Genomic DNA, 18,968 nt, shown 5'->3' on the forward strand with positions numbered 1-18,968 from the left:
TAATATTTTTTGATTGCTGCTTTTCTGTTATCTCAGCTTCCCCAGTTATTTTTTTTCCCTTTGATAGTGTGGCTCCAAAGAAGCATTAATAGTCAAAAATTGTGACAACAATGGCAGCTGGATCAATTTATTTATTTATTAGCAGAGATGATTAGGACTCAGCTTCTAATGCTATATTGCCTTTACTCCCCCTCTAATATAGGACCTGCCTTTTTACCAGTTTAGGTTTGTTTAGCATCTGAAGAGGCAGGCCCCTTATGTTAAACACCCTCTATGAACTTGTAAAATTATGTATGAGAAATTAGACTTTCATCCCAAAGATTCAGTCATTTGAGACTTGGCTGGAAAAGATGGTGAAAAACCAATCTGTCATAATTAAGGAATAAGATCCAATTAATCTGGAATTAATTTCCAAGGTACTAATCTTATATTTTGGAGCAACACTGTGTCACTGGATGGAAGCCCCAGAAATTAAATTCAGGGATTCCAACCTATAAATAATAGATTTAAAGGAAGGTAGAAAGGTATCACTTTACCAGAGTTGTTCAAAGTATTGTTGGGTGAGAAGTTTGCACAGACAATGTGGAGTCATAGGGCATTTCAGCTGTTTCCCCTCATTCTGTTTTGAGACAAGAAGGTTACTGAAATTAAGTCATTTGAAGAATTTTGTTAGTTACTGTGAGATTCCTTGATATGAGGCAAAATTCTGAAATAATTTTCATAAGAAAGTCATTGAGCAGGGTTGCTGAATTTTAATTTTCCCTGATGTCACTCATAAGACACATCTCTAAGGCTAAAATCCTAATCACTGAAGGATGAGCTTGTTAAAATAAGGCAATTCTCTGTTTAATTTAGCAACACTTCATATTTTTCATGAAACCAAGAAATAATTACTTAGATTGTGGGAAGGCCTCTAATTTTACTCTATGCAGTCACCATTTAGTGGATAAGATACTTGAAGCATCTATTGATTTTCAGTGTGCAAAAACAATTATAACTTGCACATTAACTTAACACAGATGTAGAGTTCCTTCAGTATCTACATAGTCTATAGAGGATTTGTATGCTGTGGAATCAGTAAAATGGGTCCTGAAGTTGGCATCGGTACTGTGGGGGGTTGGCCAAAGAGTATGATATGAATATATGTTTATGATTTAGGTGATATTTTGGAACAACATTAATACTGGCCGTATAAAATAAAGAGTATAAGCTTATTTTTACGCAGTCAATATTTTCAAATGAGAAATAGAAGATTTAAAAGAAGAACAGATTAGAGTTTTATATGAAAGACAGATTTGAAGGTTATTTACTCCATATTTGATTCGTTCATACACTGACCGATCATTACAGAATCATAGAAATGGGACCTCAAGAGGTCATTTAGTCCATGCCCCCACATGAGGCAGGATTAAGTATACCTAGACTATTCCTGACAGATGTTTGTCTAACCTGTTCTTAGTCACCTCCAGCAACAGGGATATGACAAGCTCCCTTGGTAAGTTCCAGTACTCAATTATCCTTACTTTTTTATTCTTATATTAATAAACGTCAGAAATTTGTTTTAATGAATGGAAAACACTAAGTAGTTTGCATCAGTCTCTGAAACTTTGGTTCTCTAATCCTAGAATATGAGTTTGATCCCACAAGGTTCTGAGTACTCTGACCTCAATCCAGCAAACACTTAAACACGTTTAATTTTAAGCATGTGAGTAGCCTCCTTTAATTCAAGTGATTTAAAGTTTCCTTGTGTTTTGACAGCTATGCAATCCTTTTAGCAAAATTAAAATGCTACACACTATGGGAAAACCCTGTATGTTGATTGCCTGTGTGAAGAGAAGGTAATGCTCTATAAATTCAACTACTGTAATTTCAATCTTAATTCACTTAAACACTTCGTGCATCGATTCCAACTACATGAACTGAAATTCCTTAGGGGATGCTCAGAATTCCCAGCTGGTTTATTTATTTGATGTTATTTAATCACAGGCTAAAGAAATGGCTCATTAATTACTGCCTTCACTTTTTTTCCCCTTCAACAACTCTCATTAACTCTTTATCCACTGGGACCTAATTTAACTTGTTTAAGGATGACACATGAGGTCTTTATTGATAAAGGGTTCCTGGTTGACAACAAGGGCTCCGAGGTGCTAAGGTAATAAAAATATATAATAATGTATTCATGTTGGCAGACACTGCATACATTCTAATACAGTATTTGGTTTTAATGAGCTTTTTTCCCCAATGTCTGACTGCATGGTATTGATGTTTAAGTGGTTGCCTAAATCACAAGTATTTGTTTCTTCAAGGCAGACAACGTGTTAGCTTACATGAGAATCTAGTTCAAGGCTTCCCCAGCAAGCATTTACACAATTTAAGGATAAGTTGATTTCATCTGAGAAATGAAATCTCAGACAAACCATCAGAGAGAACAGAGTCTACCGAGAGTTTACTTCTTGGAAACACAATATAAGTTTGTAGTCTTAGCAATAACTATAAGAAAAAGATCAATAAGAATTTGGTACTGGAGAAATGAGAGACTTCAAAAGCCTGCGACCTGCAAGTACTAAAGCAAATATATAACAAAGCAGCAGCTGTTAGATTAAGATTTTTGTTGGTGGTGGTTTTGGGGGAAGAGGAAAGTGGGGGTAACCAAAGATGGGAAAAATTATACAATCCATGGCCAGATTGTCCCTGGCATTTGTGTAGGTGCATAGTGGGGAGCCTTCTGTTCCCCTCCTCTCCCACACTCCCTGGTTAAGAGCTAGGGATTATGACAGCCTCTGGATTTAGGGGAATGAATGGAAGCGTATGGCTCCCTCTGTAAAGCCTAGGCATAATTCCTCCCTGTGGGGGAGGAAGCCGGAGGATACAGGGCTATTTCCTTCCAAACATAAAGGAGAGAGCAGCCTGCATACGTCCCCTGCATGCCGAGTAGTCAGGGAAATGAGCCTCCCAGAGCTTTCTCTGGGGCAGAACATTGTTAGCATGTGTTGAAGCCATGCTGGGTAATGCTGGCTGTTTCTTGCTGATTCTTTATGGCAGGGTCACCTTTTTAACTCCATCCTGGATATGAGGGAAGTAGAAGTGACTCTTTAGGCAGAGCAAACTGGGGACTAGGACAGAAATAATTGTTCATGGGACCCCAAGATCAGACAAGATTGATGTGAAAGCTTATTTGAGTCACCAATATAGCTAAAACCCCCAGAAGTGAGTATATATTTGGACCAAATCTAGTGTGACTGTAGACACTGCTCAGAGCAGTGTGTGAACTTCATTCCCTTGCACATGCAAAATACAGAGCAGTGGATAAAAACCTCAGTGTAGTCCCTGGATTTGTATCAGACTGTGTGTGATTGCTGATTTTTCCCTTGATGCCTCTATTCTCCTCTATTTGCCACCCCTTAAATCTCTGAAATGTGCTCTAGTGGCAGAAAACCCAGAGCAAAGACCCTTCCCATAAGCTAGCTGGCCTGCAAAGGAGAAAATAAAACCACTGACTTCTGAATTAAGGAAACCTAAATGTCAGCCATGAAAAGACACTTCCCTAATAGAACTCTGAAATGTCTGGAAGGAATGATGCATCATTAATTTTCTATTGTTCTAAAAATCCTTCTCTTTATATTAGTACCTATAACATGTACAGGGAAGTCCAGGTATCCATTGTACTTCCACTGTATTATACTGTACTTCATGCTCACTGAAGCCCAGCCAAGTGTCTGCCACAGCTGTTATGCCCCTGCAGACCTAGCATCAAAGCTTGGAGGGAGCAGGATTTCACTTACACAAACTGATTCAGACCTATACAAAATGTTGTACACCAGTACAGCTGAAGAATTGGATGGAGTTTCAGACCTGTCTGAATTTCAGTCCAACACATTCACTCACCCCTAATAAAAGGCCATTGTTAGCCCATTGGTTTTTGAATTACTGCCTTGAGCAGACAGTTGTACTTATGGCTGTTCTCTAGGACTCCCCATGCTCCTTAATTCCATGGGAATCATAACATGACAAACACTTTCTAAAACTACCACTGTACCCTTAACTTTACATATAGTGACATGTTCTATTACAAATTCAACAGGAGAGGCAAGGAGCATTAATGCCAGTTACAGCACAGTCACGAGAGCTGGTTGGGTGTTTTCTTTTGGAAATATTTTGACTGAGAATGGAGTTTCCATTAAAATCAACATTTTCCTGTGGAAAATTTCAATTTTTCTGAAGTTTTTCAATTTTCCATCAGGAACCATTAAAAAGAAAAGTATATTGTTTTGATCCAAACAGGAATATTACAGTTTGTTAAACTGACCCGGAACATTTTGTTTTGTGTCAATTCAACATTAAAACTGCATTTTCCTGTGGTGGTGCATTATGGGAGCTGTTTAATGCCTCCATTCTCTCCTATTGGCCATGATCCCTGGCCAGTCTACAACTTCCATGATGCAACACTGACCGAGCAGTGTGGTGCCTCATGGGAGTCATATGCTTATGGGTTCATTATGGGAGATATAGTCTGGCCAGGAAGCCCAGTCCATAGGGAACAATGGAGGTATCAGGCACCCAAACTACTACTCCCATTTCCAAACCAAATTTTTTTGGAATGTTTCATCCTGTGAAAAATTTAAATATTTCACTTTTTTTGCTCCAGCGCAGAACAAAAATGAATGTTGAAATAGGATTTACCACTGGACAGAAATTCTGTTTCTCACTCAGCTCTTGTAGTTCCTGTTGCTTTCAGACAATGCCCATTTCAATTACTACATTAAGTTACTGCGAAGGTTCAGTACAGGAGTAAAACTTGGATCCTTGTTCTGCTCGGGGAAATCTCATCCATTATCCTAGTCATTGATTATAAAATCCTTATTACATCCATTGCTCTTTGGAAAGCATTGCCCAGGAAATCTCTGGAAAATGAGGGCAGGCAATTGACAGAACACAGGTAAAGGGGACTTCTAAAAACTCCATAAATAAGAACAATGGCGCAATGATGGGCCTGGGAATGTGTCACTGCCTGGAGAGAAGCCCTCCCGTCTGCCTCACTTGCCAGTCAGAACCCCTCCCTGTGCCTGGGCCGGGAATGGTCACTCCAATCTGCCAGCAGCACTGGGGAATGGAGCTGAGTTGCAGGGCGGAAGGTCTCCCTGCTGAGGGCAGGTCTCTGCCTCAGTGACTGGGATCTGCTCTCTCCTGGCTCCCAGCCCGTGTGGCCCACCTCTGTGACAGGACAGATGATTTGTGCATGGGGGTTCTGTTAAAGTACTATTCCTTGCCTATGCTCCTTGGTCTCTTTCATGTAACAGCAAGCCATCCTTGCATCTGACTGCATTTCTGAACGTAACTGTTTTAAAAATAAGTTTTATTTTTTATTTTTGTAATGGAGATGAGAAATAAGAGTTTCATAAACAATAAACTCTTACTTTTCTCTATTGATTGCTTTTCTTCTGTCCTCCTGCTCCCAATAATAACCCTGATATTACCCTGCAAACTGTGAAGTTAATTTTTTGCACTGATTTTCATCCGCTCTTTAGTTTTTGAAATAAACATTGATAAAATCCTTGGAAAAAAATAAAAAATAAAAGCTGGAAATGAATGGCCTTAACTAGGTTATAAAAATACGTTTTTAAAAAAACCTGAGGTTCTTTTTACTCAACACCAAATATAGACAGAGACATTATGCGTTAAAGATCCAGCTAACATGTTTTTAAACATGGCTGCCCTTGTCCACACTAAGAGAAAAATCATGTTTAACACATTAGTTGTTTATTTATATGACTCTATAGAAGTCCAGTAATTTGAGATATCCTACCCAAAAAAATTTCCCCTCATTTTTAAATGTCTGAAGAAAAAAGGGGAGCCTTACAATGTACCTTTAACGGTCAGATTAATACACTTTTACTAATGTGATACATTTTCCCCACATAAACATAGCCAAATCCTCCTAACAAAATGTTACTAAAAACCTAGGGAAGGCAAACATGTTAGAGAACATTTAAATGAAATATTGTTATGGTAAAACATGAACCCATTTTCCCATGCTGTGCTGCTGAGTTTTCCAGCATGTCTTCTGTATCTCAGTTGTGTAACTGATTCCCATGGGAAAAGAAACATTTTAAATACAGTATCAAAGCAAAATTCATAGCTTGGTAGCACACAACCAAAAAAAATCAATCACATACGTATATTTTCAAAGATTTTTTTCTTAATAAATTACGAATAAAAATGGGGGCCTAGTCTGCAAATCCTTACTCAAGCAAGTAATGACTGCTTGTGCGAGTAAAGAATTTGGAGGATCAAATCCTAGTTTTATATATCCTTCATACAAGCAACATCACAATGTCAAACTATATGACAATAGTATTGAAAATGCAAAAAAAACATTTAAGATTTGTTTCAGTTGGAAAAGAAATTCATCTAACTTTCTCTCACCTAGGACCCAAATTGTGCTCCCACTAAAGTCACTGGCAAAACTGCCAAAGATTCCAGTAAGAGCAGGCCATTAGCATGCAACAAGGATATCTAGTTATATATAAAGGAATAATTAATGATAAAAATATGTACACAGTGTTAGTACACTGTATATATTACGCATATCTATATGCATGTGAATGGAAAAGAAAGAAAGGTCTTTGGCTACATTCCTTAAAGGACAGTGAAATGAATGAAAAAGCATTTCTAGACTATATTTAGAGGAAGACATTCTTCATACATTTGCCAAATCATTCACATAATTTTGCACAGCGTGTCTCATGCAGCTCCACTGGTCTATAAGAACTGAAAAAAAAAACCTGCATCATTTGCCTGGCATGATAGTTTGGAAATATGGAGGGGACCCACTCTTCTATGTATGTGAATTAGAGAGAATTCTCCAGACACACAAACAATTTAAAACTTTCTACCAATATCACAGTAGGACATTGCAGTACAAGACTTGTAGGTAAAGCTTGGGATCATGACCTACTCCCTCTCGTTTCTCTTTGAATTAGGCTTATTCAGAGATTAATGGCCAAAATATTTTTAAAAATTAGAATTATAGAAGGTCAGTGAGTGAGTGAATAATGGGTCAGATCTTCAGCTAGTGTAAATTGTCATAGCTCCATTCTCTAGCTGAGGATCTGCCCCTATGGATCTATGCTGGATGATATGATATAACTGGTACATGAACGGATTAGACGCTCCTTCGGTATCATTTGGCAAATGATCTTTCAAGATGAGTAAATGCATAACCAAAAGCTGAGCTCAAATAGCCATGACAGAGAATTTAAAATACATTTTCAAAGAAGCTTTATAAAAAAGTTAGGATTTTTCTTTAAATATTTTAGTTCACGTCTTGGGATTCAGCACCTCCTTACAGCTCTGCAAGAAAAATGCAAGTTTGTGTATCCTTAGAAAAATGTTAGGTCTCAGATATTAAGTAACAGTCCTAGGAGTTAGAAGAAAACAAAAATGCTGATCTAAAAAACCCTCATGTTAGTACCATAGGAAAACAAACAAAAAACATTTAACTCATCACCAGTTAAATTTACAGATAATTATTATAAAGTGTTTTTACCTTCATTCCCTTCTCCAGGCGGCTGATAAAATGAGAGCCCCAGAGATATGATGGCTGCAATTTCCAAGATTATAAGAGTCACATCCTGTAGTGCTTCCCAAACTAGCTGTAAGAAAGTTTTTGGCTTCTTTGGAGGTATAAAGTTTTGCCCAAAAATAAGCTTTCTTTTTTCTAGATCCGCAGCAGTGCCAGGTAATCCTGTGAACAAATTAAAAACAATTGATTCAAGTACCATGAAAAGAAGAAAAAAAAAAAGCCCAAATAAACTAGTATTCAAATAAACTGCATTTTCAAAGTAGACTTGCAAGCTTTATCACCTATGGCATATTAGACAGGATGGCAGATTTGCCACTTTTAAACTTTTTGTTTAGCAAAATAATTCTTTTGTCCCTGTATTCTGAGCAGAAGCCCTTAAGACATGTTTACAGAGACTTTTAAGGACACATTATTTAAATGAAACCCCTTATTGTCAGTTATTAATTATATAGTACCCCAAAGTAGTATGTTTACTTTTATGAGATCTAACATGTACAATAGTTTGCAAAGTGAACAATTTTTGAAAAGGTAGATTGTAGAGAGTGCCATCAGAATATATTGGGCAAGGCTGGGACATCTAAAGGCAACTTTGGGACAGCTACCAAGAGGTACAAATCTTGGTGCTGAGCTCAGGTCCTCACTGCAGAGCCCCACAGGAGAGAAGCAGTATGCTAAACTTCTGGAGGAAACTTCTTGCACCATTCTCAGGAACAGTTCTGGCCATGCACTGAGCATTTGGGTGAGCTGTGTCCAGCCCTTCTTGACTGAAAGGAGAGTCACAGTGCCACTAGATGTTGTGTGTATAGGAAGTAATATTATTATCCTAGCTTTTCCCAAAAGGAAGGTTTACAAATTCCCTTCCTTATATGTGGCCTTTTACCTAGAATTTAATTATGTACCTTTTAACTTGTCATACAGGAATGTTGGACAATATGTACCAGGGACTTTTATATGCACAGTGGGAAATTTTATCGGAACTGAGTGTTGCTAGAATTTTTAATACAAAAACTATTATTTTTCCCCAAATGCTTGCAAATCTTAGAAATTAAATGCTTTCCCATAAATCCCAGATACTGCTCTCAAAAGCATGCTGCATTGTATACTCTGATAGATTTGATACAGTCTGTCAAGAAATTATATGGGATATCAATTGGATTTATCAATACGTTGGAATTTAAATTCAACTGCCACCCTTTAATGCAATCACCAAGATAAATATACGAACAACTTTATTCAGGTTTAACACTAAGCCAGGACAGTGAAGGTCTAATTAGACTGACAGAGTGGACCACAGGGTATGACTAACCAACCTATAGTAGAGGCCTCAGCAATACAGTGGTTCCAATCATTGCTCTTCAGCAGAACTCAGAATAGCAATGGGTAACTGCTCCTCCTCTCCAAGGCCCTTGCCCATAGGGTCCTTTATCTCTGCGTCTCTACAATATTGACATGAGACAATTGGAAGAGATAGTCAGACACCATGGATTTAGCTGCCCACAGTATGCTGATTACTCTCAACTAAATATTTCATACTCAACCGAAGCAGCCGTGGCCACTACTAAAATGTCAGAATGTCTGAATTATCTCTGGGATGAAAAGAAGCTGGAACAAGCCAAACCCAAGCAAGACCAAAGTAATGCTGGTTGCAAAGGGAAAATACTTGGAAGAGCTGGGAAAGATGTCTCCACCTTCTATCAAATGCATACAGCCTCCATTCATCAAAGTGTTGCAAAGCCCCCGGACCTGGCTGGACCTCTCAGTAAGCTCAGATGACCAGGTAACATCAGTTTTTAAAAATATCATCTTTCACCTCAAGCTTACTAGGAAACTTTGTCCCTTCCTCCCGGATGAGAACCTGGCCCCAGTGATCCATGCATTTGTCACTTCTATGATGGATTATTGTAGTTTATGGTATCTGAAGCTGAATGTGAAAAAAATACACAGGCTCCAGCTGGTACAGACTGCAGCTGCCTGCCTTCTCCATGGCTCAGACCCCAGTGACCACATCACACAATGTGCAAGTCTGTCCACCAGCTCCTGGGCTGTTTCTGATGCCAGTTTAAGGCCTTGGTCTTAATTTTTAAAACAAGTAATGGATCAAGCCCCTGCTACATCAAAGACCAAACATTAATCTATGAACCACCATGACAGCTATGCTCCTTTGAGACAATGCAGATCTCAAAGCCGAAGAAGCACATAAGAGCTGAGGACAAAGCATCTTCTGTCGAGGGGTCTGACTACGGAACAATCTTCCAGAGGAGATCAGGTGAATCCAAAGTTTGGCCACCTTTAGGGAATGTTTCACAACCTTCCACTATAAGTGACACAATTCAAACACCTCTTTTATTCCCAAATACTTCACACCTCCACACACTCTGCCCCCGCCCCAAAACCCCTACCCAAAGCAGAATTCTAACCCCATGAAGAGAGAAGTGTCAGAGACTCAATGAAGTCCACTAGGGACCTTGCTGTTGATACTGATGTTATATGGAGAGCTCTCAGATATTATGGTGATGGCAGTACAAAACTCTAAGACAGACAGACAGACTTTAAAGGGATCCTCAATGAGGAACAGTCACCCTGGATTGGGAAAGGGGATGGTAGTAGTGTCTGAAAAAATAATAATTTTGTCCACAATAAGGAGTATTTACAAGCTTAACTTGGCCAGCTACAGCAGGATAGAAAAAAACTGAGTGGAGAAGGTAAACAATTATATATTCAACAGGATAAAATGAAAGTTTTAAATACTACGGAAAGTAACTACAGCTCTAGCAAATTAAGCCTTTCCATTAAAGATAGTGTCCAGTGTCAATTACATTGGCACAGAAACAGTGAAGTCATCACTTCCCAGGATAATACACTTGTGTGAACATTATTGTCAAGATTCTCATACCAAAGATACCTGCCTAGCTCATATGTTAATGAGCAGGTTGGTGCACAAACACATCATAAGCACCTGGAGTATATAAGTGAATAGCCTTCAAAGCAAAGGGGATCCAGACACTGGGACTGACTCCTGAGAGGAAAGGCAGCCATATCTCAGAGATACCAGTGGGCTGGATCTCAGACACAGCAAGGCTAAGAACCAGACCAGAGCTGACAACAGGCAGCTCTTTTTACTTCACTCAACTTTATCTTCAAATGTCAAACTTAACTGATAGCCAGCTGGAACCTAGAATTATTTTTGATTTCTTTTAAATGAATCTTGCTTTCTTAAAGATGCATGATCTTGGAGTAATTACTACACTCCGTTCTCAGAGACAAAGAAAACAAATTGCTACTATATTCAGAGAGATTTTTATGAAGAAGTATTAGAAACCCTTGGTCTAAGGCATAGGGCAATATTCCAAAGAGCTATTACTGCATCCAAGTCAGTAAGGCAAAACAAACAAGCATTCGAATAAAGGAAGATAGGAAAAGGGGACTGAATGTTGTGACGGAATGCTAACTGTATTATACTCTACTGCCACTAGGTGGTATTGTGTATAACAGAGTAGAACACCAGTCAGAAGTTAAGAACACCAGAGTTAAGAACTGACCAGTCAACCACACACCTCATTTGAAACCGGAAGTATGCAATCAGGCAGCAGCAGAGACGAAAAATAAAGCAAATACAGTACAGTACGGTTAAGCGTAAACTACTAAAAAAATAAAGGGAAAGTTTAAAAAAATGATTTGACAAAGTAAGGAAACTTTCTGTGCTTGTTTCATTTAAATTAAGATGGTTAAAAGCGGCATTTTTCTTCTGCATAGTAACGTTTCAAAGCTGTATTAAGTCAATGTTCAGTTGTAAACTTTTGAAAGAACCCATAACATTTTGTTCGGCGTTATGAACATGTTAGAGGTAGGAACAACCTCCGCTCCCAAGGAGTTTGTAACTCTGAGGTTCTACTGTGCCTTATTTAAGCTAACCTTGGCCATACCTGGCAGCACATTAAAGGTTCTTACAGAAGACAGATCTCTGCTGTATCTCTTTGCCAAGGACACACTCCTCTGTCATTTGCTTTCCTCCATCCTCACTCACTCGCTCATTTTCACCGGGCTGGGAAGAATCCCTTTTCGACAGGATGTTCGTTTGAAAAGTGGACACCTGGCAACCCTTGGTACAGGAGTCTGACCTGCTGTTAGCAGCCCTACAACCTACTGTGTACAACAGGGATGGGCAAACTACAGCCTGCGGACCGGATCCGGCCTGTCAGCTGTTTTAATCCGGCCCTCGAGCTCCCGCTGGGGAGCGGGGTCTGGGGCTTATCTCGCTCTGGCACTCCAGCAGGGTCGGGGGCTGCTCCACGCGGCTCCCGCAAGTAGTGGCATGCCCATCCCCAGCTCCTACGCGGAGGGGCAGCCAGGGGCTCCACACTGCACACTGCCCCCACCCCAAGCGCCGCCCCCGGAGCTCCCATTGGCTGGGACCTGCGGCCAATGGGAGCTGCAGGGGTGGTGCCCGCGGACGGGGCAGCATGCAGAGCTGCCTGGCTGTCCCTCCGCATAGAGCCGGAAGAGAGACATGCCACTGTTTCCAGGCTAAGTGCCGTCCAGAGCCTGCACCCCTGAGCCACCCTCCTGCACCCCAAAACCCTGCCCCAGCCCTGATCCCCCTCCTGCTCTCCAAACCCCTCAATCCCAGCCCAGAGCACCCTCCTGCACCCCAAACCCATCATCCCCAGCCCCACCCCAGAGCCTGTACCCCCCAGTCAGAGAACTCACCCCCCCATACCCCAACCCCCTGCCCCAGCCCTGATCCCCTTCGGTCCCAATCCGGCGCACCCTCCTCCACCCCAAACCCCTCATCCCCAGCCCCACCCCAGAGCACGCAATCCCAGCCAGAGCCCGAACCCCTTCCCACACCCCAAACCAAAGCCCCCTCCCACACCCTGAACTCCCATTTCTGGTCTCACCCCACAGCCCGCAGCCCCAACCAGAGCCCTCACCCCCTCCCCAATTAGAGCATTCATGGCCCGCCAAACAATTTCTATTCCCAGATGTGGCCCTTGGGCCAAACAGTTTGCCCACCCCTTGTGTAGAAGGTGTATACGACAAAGGATTCTGCAAAAGAAATCAATTAAATGAGATGTCATTTTTAATAAACCTCATATCTATATGTTATTGGCATAAGAGGAGGGCATTTAATATTATATTCTGTACTGTGATTTTTAATTTTTTTTTACACATATTATGTTCACTTGCTTTTATAAAGCATAAAATATGCAGGATAATTTTTGCATTAAACCATTTTTTAAAAAATAAACCTTTTTTATCAATAAGTTATTCAACTTTTTTATCAATAAGTTATTTTTCTTGATCAAAGTGTTTCAGAAAGGAGATTCTTTGGACACATTTACAAGCCGCACAGTTATGGTTAGGAAATGTTGTGACAAATTATCACAATATGATTCTCTGGCATGACAATATTTTCAAAAGCTTTCAGTCTCTACAAAGTTGTTTTTAATTGATTTGAAATAGTGAGGGGGAAAGGAAATTAAGTGATTGCCTGGAAAACATTAAATTGTTGACTATACTTTTGTGCAGTATATTAATGCATTTCTGCCTTCTGTATGCAAACCAGGTGATTCAATAAAGTAATACATTTCTACATATCTATTGCTTTTTGGGTGGTGGGAGTGGGAGGAAAAGAACCAGAAGACCTAATAATTAATCATTTTGCCTGTTCCTTAAGCATATGGCACAATTACCGCATACCGGGGGGAAAAATCCATCAGTTAAATAGCCATGAATGTCTCATGGAACAATTTGTTTGTGATAACATCATCTCCACAGCAACCAGCTGAAGCATCACAAACAGAGGATGATTTCTACTTTGGTATAAGTAGCAAAACCAGATCATTGCTAATAATAAAAAGCCAGTAAGAGTAAAAAACAAAATAGCTTTTCACAGCTGTTTACGATGAAGGATATAGAATAATACAGAATCCTCAATGAGCTACGGTTGGTATTTTTAATTAAGGGCCATTGCTATTTTCGACTTTACTCCTAATTGCATTAGCTCATGAAATTTCCGTTAAAACGGAATGAAGACAGAAAAATTGTGAGAATTGCACGTTTTTTACAGTATCATCTTAGGAATTGTTTTAAATGGAAGGCATAGTCCAGGAAAGACTTTAAAAGCTCAGCGATACTGGTGACTGCCTACTATGGTGATGGGTGTGTTATAAATGTATAGACAGATCAAAAGAAAAACATACAGTTGTAGGACTGGAAGGGACCTCAAGAGGTCTTCTACTCTAGTCCCCTGCACTCAAGGCAGGACTAAGTATTATCTAGACTAGGGGTTCTCAAACTTTTTTCTTTCTGAGCCCCCCCAACATGCTATAAAAATTAAACAGCCCATGACAACTGTTTTTCTGCATATCCAGTAGATTAAAAGCCAGGGCCGGTGTTAGGGGGTAGCAAGCAGGGCAATTGCCCGGGCTCCACAAAACTAAGTTGCTTGGGCTTTGGCTTCAGCTCTGGGTGGCAGGGATCGGGCTTCGGCTTTCTGTCCTGGGTCTGGTGAGTCTAATGCCAGCCCATCTCTCATTTATTTTGGCAGACCCTCTGGAACCTGCTCGTGGGTCCCCTGGGGACTCTGACTCTTGGTTGAGAACCGCTGATCTAGACCATCCCTGACAGGTGTTTGTCTAACCTGCTCTTAAAAATCTCCAGTGATGCAGATTCCACAAGCTCCCTGAGCAATTTATTCCAGTGCTTAGTCACCTTGACAGTTAGGAAGTTTTTCCTAAGGTCCAAGCTAAATGGCCCTTGCTGCAGTTTAAGCCCATTGCTTCTTGTCCTATCCTCAGAGGTTAAAGAGAACAATTTTTCTCCCTCCTCTTTGTAACAACCTTTTACATACTAGAAAACTGCTCTGTCCTCCCTCAGTCTTCTCTTCTCTGGACTACACAAACCTAATTTTTTCAATCTTCCCTCATGGATCATATTTTCTAGACCTTTAATCATTTTTGTTGCTCTTCTTTGGACTTTCTTCAATTTGTCCACATCTTTCCTGAAATGTGGCACCCAGAACTGAACACAATACTCCAGTTGAGGCCTAATCAGCACGAAGTAGAGAGGAAGAATTACTTCTCGTGTCTTTTTTACAACACTCCTGCTAATACATCACAGAATAATAACTTTTTTTTTGCAGCAATGTTACACTGTTGACTCATATTTTGCTTGCTATCTCTATGACCCCTAGATCCTTTTCCACAGTACTCCTTCCTAGGCAGTCATTTCCCATTTTGTATGTGTGCAACTGATTGTTCCTTCCTAAGTGGAGTACTTTGCATTCGTCCTTATTGAATTTCATCCTATTTACTTCAGACCATTTCTCCAGTTTGTCCAGATCATTTTGCATTTTAATCCTATCCTCCAAAGCACTTGCAACCCTTCCCAGCTTGATAACATCTAGAAACTCTATGCCATTATCTAAATCATTGATGAAGATATTGAACTGAACTGGACCCAGAACTGATGCCTGCAGGACCCCACTCGATATGCCCTTCCAGCTTGACTGTGAACCACTGATAACTACAGTCTGGGAATGGTTTTCTAACCTGTTATGCACACCTTATAGTAGCTCCATGTAGACTGTATTTCCCTAGTTTGTTTATGAGATGGTCATGTGAGACAGTATCAAAAGCCATACTAAAGTAAAGATATACCACATCTACTGCTTTCCCTTGTCAACAAGGCTTGTTACCATGTCAAAGAAAATTAGATTGGTTTGACATGGTTTGTTCTTGACAAACCTATGCTGACTGTTACTTATCACCTTAAGTGTCTGCAAATTGATTTGCGTAATTATCTTTCCAGGTACTGAATATAAGCTGACTGGTCTGTAATTCCCTGGATTGTTCTTATTCCCCTTTTTATAGATTGGCATTATATTTGCCCTTTTCCAGTCCTCTGGAATCTCTCCAGTCTTCTATGAATTTTCAAAGATAATTGCTAATGGCTCAGATATCTCCTCAGTCAACTCCTTGAGTATTCTAGGATGTATTTCATCAGGCCTTGGTGCCTTGAAGACATCTAACTTGTCTAAAGTAATTTTTAACTTCTTTTCCTATTTTAGCCTCTGATCCTACCTCATTTTCACTGGCATTCATGAAGTTAGAGGTCCAGTCATTACAAAACTTTTTGGTGAAAATTGAAACAAAAAAGTCATTTAGCACCACTACCATTTCCAAATTTTGTTATTGTTCTCCCTTTGCCCCCCTCCCCATGAGTAATTGGCCTATCTTGCCCTTGGTCTTCCTCTTGCTTTTAATGTATTTGTAGAATGTTTTCTTGTTACCCTTTATGTCTCTAGCTAGTTTAATCTCGTTTTGTGCCTTGGCCTTTCTAATTTTGTCCCTAGAGACCTATGTTATTTGTTTATATTCATCCTTTGTACTTTGACCTAGTTTCCACTTTTTGTAGGACTCTTTTTTGAGTTTCAGATCATTGAAGATCTCCTGGTTAAGCCAGGTGGTGTCTTGCGATACTTTCTATCTTTTCCTACACAGTGGGATAGTTTGCTTTTCTTCCCTTAATAATGTCTCTGAAAAACTGCCAATTCTCTTGAACTTTTTTCTCCTTACACTTGCTTCCCATGGGATCTTACCTGCCAACTCCCTGAGTTTGCTAAAGTCTGCCTTCTTGAAATCCATTATCTTTATTCTGCTGTTTTCCCTCCTACGATTCCTTAGAATCATGAACTCTATCATTTCATGATCACTTTCACATAAGCTGCCTTCCACTTTCAAATTTTCAACCAGTTCCTCCCTATTTGTCAAAATCAAATCTAGAACAGCCTCTCCCCTAGTGGCTTTCTCCACCTTCTGAAATAAAAAAGTTGTCTCCAATACATTTCAAGAACTTGTTGGATAATCTATGCCCTGCTGTGATATTTTCCCAACAGATGTATGGGTAGTTAAAGTCCCCCATCACCACCAAGTCCTGTGTGTTAGATTGTTTTGTTAGTTGTTTATAAAAAAGCCTTTATAAAACCATGTTATTAAATAGAAATCTGCAGCTGCTCAGCTGATACAAATTGTCATGACTCATAACAATTTATACCAGGTGAGGATCTGCTCCCAATAGGGAACTTTAAAAGGAGGAATTTTAGGATAAAAGAAGAAGATTCTTCTGAGAGGTACACCTGCATTTTATCCTCCTATTTCATCCTTAAATAACTCTCATTTGAGCCTTAAAATCACCAACAGCACAAGCTTCTAAAAATGTCCTTAGGTAGAAAATTCACAAACTAAAAACAAAATTCCTATAATAATTTCATCTTCTTTGGCCTTTATTTCACCAAGCCTCCATTAGTTACATATTCAATAAGAGTTATTTTTCTCCTCTACTGCCACAAGCCATAAACCTGTGGTATAATTTGCACAGGTTTATAGAATTCCACAGATCTTGCATGATTTCGCAGCAGTCTAAGGAGTTACATAGTGCCCTTGCTTTAGAAATACTAATCTGCTTGATTTAATTCTGACTCAGGAATAGGGTGACCAGATGTCCCGATTTTATAGGGACAGTTCCGATTTTGGTTTTTTTTTCTTATATAGGCACCTATTACCGCCCACCCCCGATTACCGCCCACGTCCCGATTTTTTACCCTTGCTATCTGGTCACCCTACTCAGGAAACAAAGTAACTCACCTTCCCAGGAAATAGGTGAGGTTTTGGCTCTAGTGATGTTACATCAGTTTACCATATTACAAAAGATCAAAGGCTTAAGAATTGTTTCCAACTGACGCTTCAAAAATCTAAAAAGTACCAATATTTCAAGAACATAATGCATCTTCTGTTGTAATGTCCTTCCAGCTATTGGTGTCCCGGAGATAGTACTGTAATCTGCTGAAAAGTATCTATTAGATGGCAACATTGCATTGTCAATTTTTTTTAACCAAGCGTTAAATTTACATATAAACTCCCTTACTAACAAAAAAGTTCTTTAAAAGTATTGTCTTTGGGCCTAGACCTACCAGACGTACAAATTCTGTTAAATATTTGTTTACAGTAGGGATCCTAAATCTATCTTTTGTGAAACACATCTCGCTCAGCATGCATCTCTTGTGGAACCATAGTATACTACTAGCTCTACCTAATCTCAAACAGGACGACATACATCTGATCACAAAAGCACACTATCTTGCCTGATATACATATCATACAGGAGAGAGAGCAGAACTATTTAAAGTGAAGAGGTAAGAGGTAGGGGCTATCAGCTTGAGTTTCTCAAACCTGCACTGCGTGTAAGTGTTAAATCCACAGCCAAGAGTAGAAATGAGCAGACGCGAAGTTGTTACACCACGAAATGAAGAGATCCTTGGTCAGATGGAACCACAAAAGCAGATGGTACATGATGACACTTATCCACAGTGCTATAATGTAGTCAGGCACATACCAATAGAAAAATGCAATGAAATATGAGACTGTTGGGATACTATGGCTTTTGAGTAATAAAGCTTGAATACCTTTAAGGTCACTTACACTTCTAATCTGATAGGTCAAATCATGATGTGGGAAAACAGATAGCTTAGTAAGCACATGCTTTGATAGCACGTATGCTAACTAAATATGTGCTGCACTGGACTGTTTTACTCTTGCAGGATGAAATATTGGGTAGAATACAGAAGATATGTGCCTAGACCCTGAAGGCCTGACAGACAATGCGACTGCATCTCCCATTGCTAGCTAAACAAGGATCATATGATCCTTCAGTTCTCACTTGGACAATTCCACCTACAAGCCAAGTACTTTCACAAGCGAAGCATTAGTGACTCAAGCAAAACTACTGAATATGAGAATTCATCTATCTATATTTTCTATCAGTGTTAGAAGCAAAGGATAGTTATTTTGATTTCAGAGTTGCAAAATCAATATGAGTTTTATTACAAAAGAGATTGCCTGGGAGACTGCACAACAAGAAAGCTTTCAGTAATGTAGAGGAAATTTTAAAATGGCTTCTCACTCTTACCCAATTTGTTGTTTTAAGTTTTGTTCTTGGAGACATTAGCAAGCGTTTATCTAGGCCATATAAAAATAGATGGTCTTCTATTAACTCTTATCAGTTTGAAAATCTTTGAAAATAGAGTTTGTTGGTTTCAGCAGGCTAGACTATAACTACAGTATTGAATAATCATTTCCTTTTAATACATGTCCAATCAAATTATATAGCTCAGTAAGATTCATTACCAGTTTTCATTACTCTAGTTTGTTTATATTTTTTCTATAAACTCTTGTAAAAAGCCACTACAGCCTATAAATCTGTTGCAAGGAACTCATTAGTGCATTCTTATAGTCTTTACACTGCTGATGCCTCCCTACTGGGTCAGAGCCCCATTGTGCTAGGCACTGTACAGATGCAAAAGAGATGGTTTCAGCCCCAAAGGCCT

The 18,968-nt window shown here is 39.6% G+C and overlaps 1 protein-coding gene across 6 annotated transcripts in view; it reads right to left on the minus strand.

Annotated features, from left to right (window-relative positions):
* The window catches only part of ATP2B2 (ATPase plasma membrane Ca2+ transporting 2), a 347,317-nt gene that overhangs the window by 235,833 nt on the left and 92,516 nt on the right, over nucleotides 1-18,968 (minus strand). For all 6 annotated transcript variants that reach the window (XM_024193613.2, XM_024193612.2, XM_024193610.2 and 3 more), the window contains exon 2: nucleotides 7,547-7,744. In XM_024193613.2, the coding sequence (XP_024049381.2) occupies nucleotides 7,547-7,744 (198 nt within the window). The remainder of the gene's footprint in view (nucleotides 1-7,546; nucleotides 7,745-18,968) is intronic.

Source organism: Terrapene carolina, unplaced genomic scaffold, assembly GCF_002925995.2.
Source record: "Terrapene carolina triunguis isolate 2854851 unplaced genomic scaffold, T_m_triunguis-2.0 Scaffold232, whole genome shotgun sequence".
NCBI lineage: Eukaryota > Metazoa > Chordata > Testudines > Emydidae > Terrapene > Terrapene triunguis.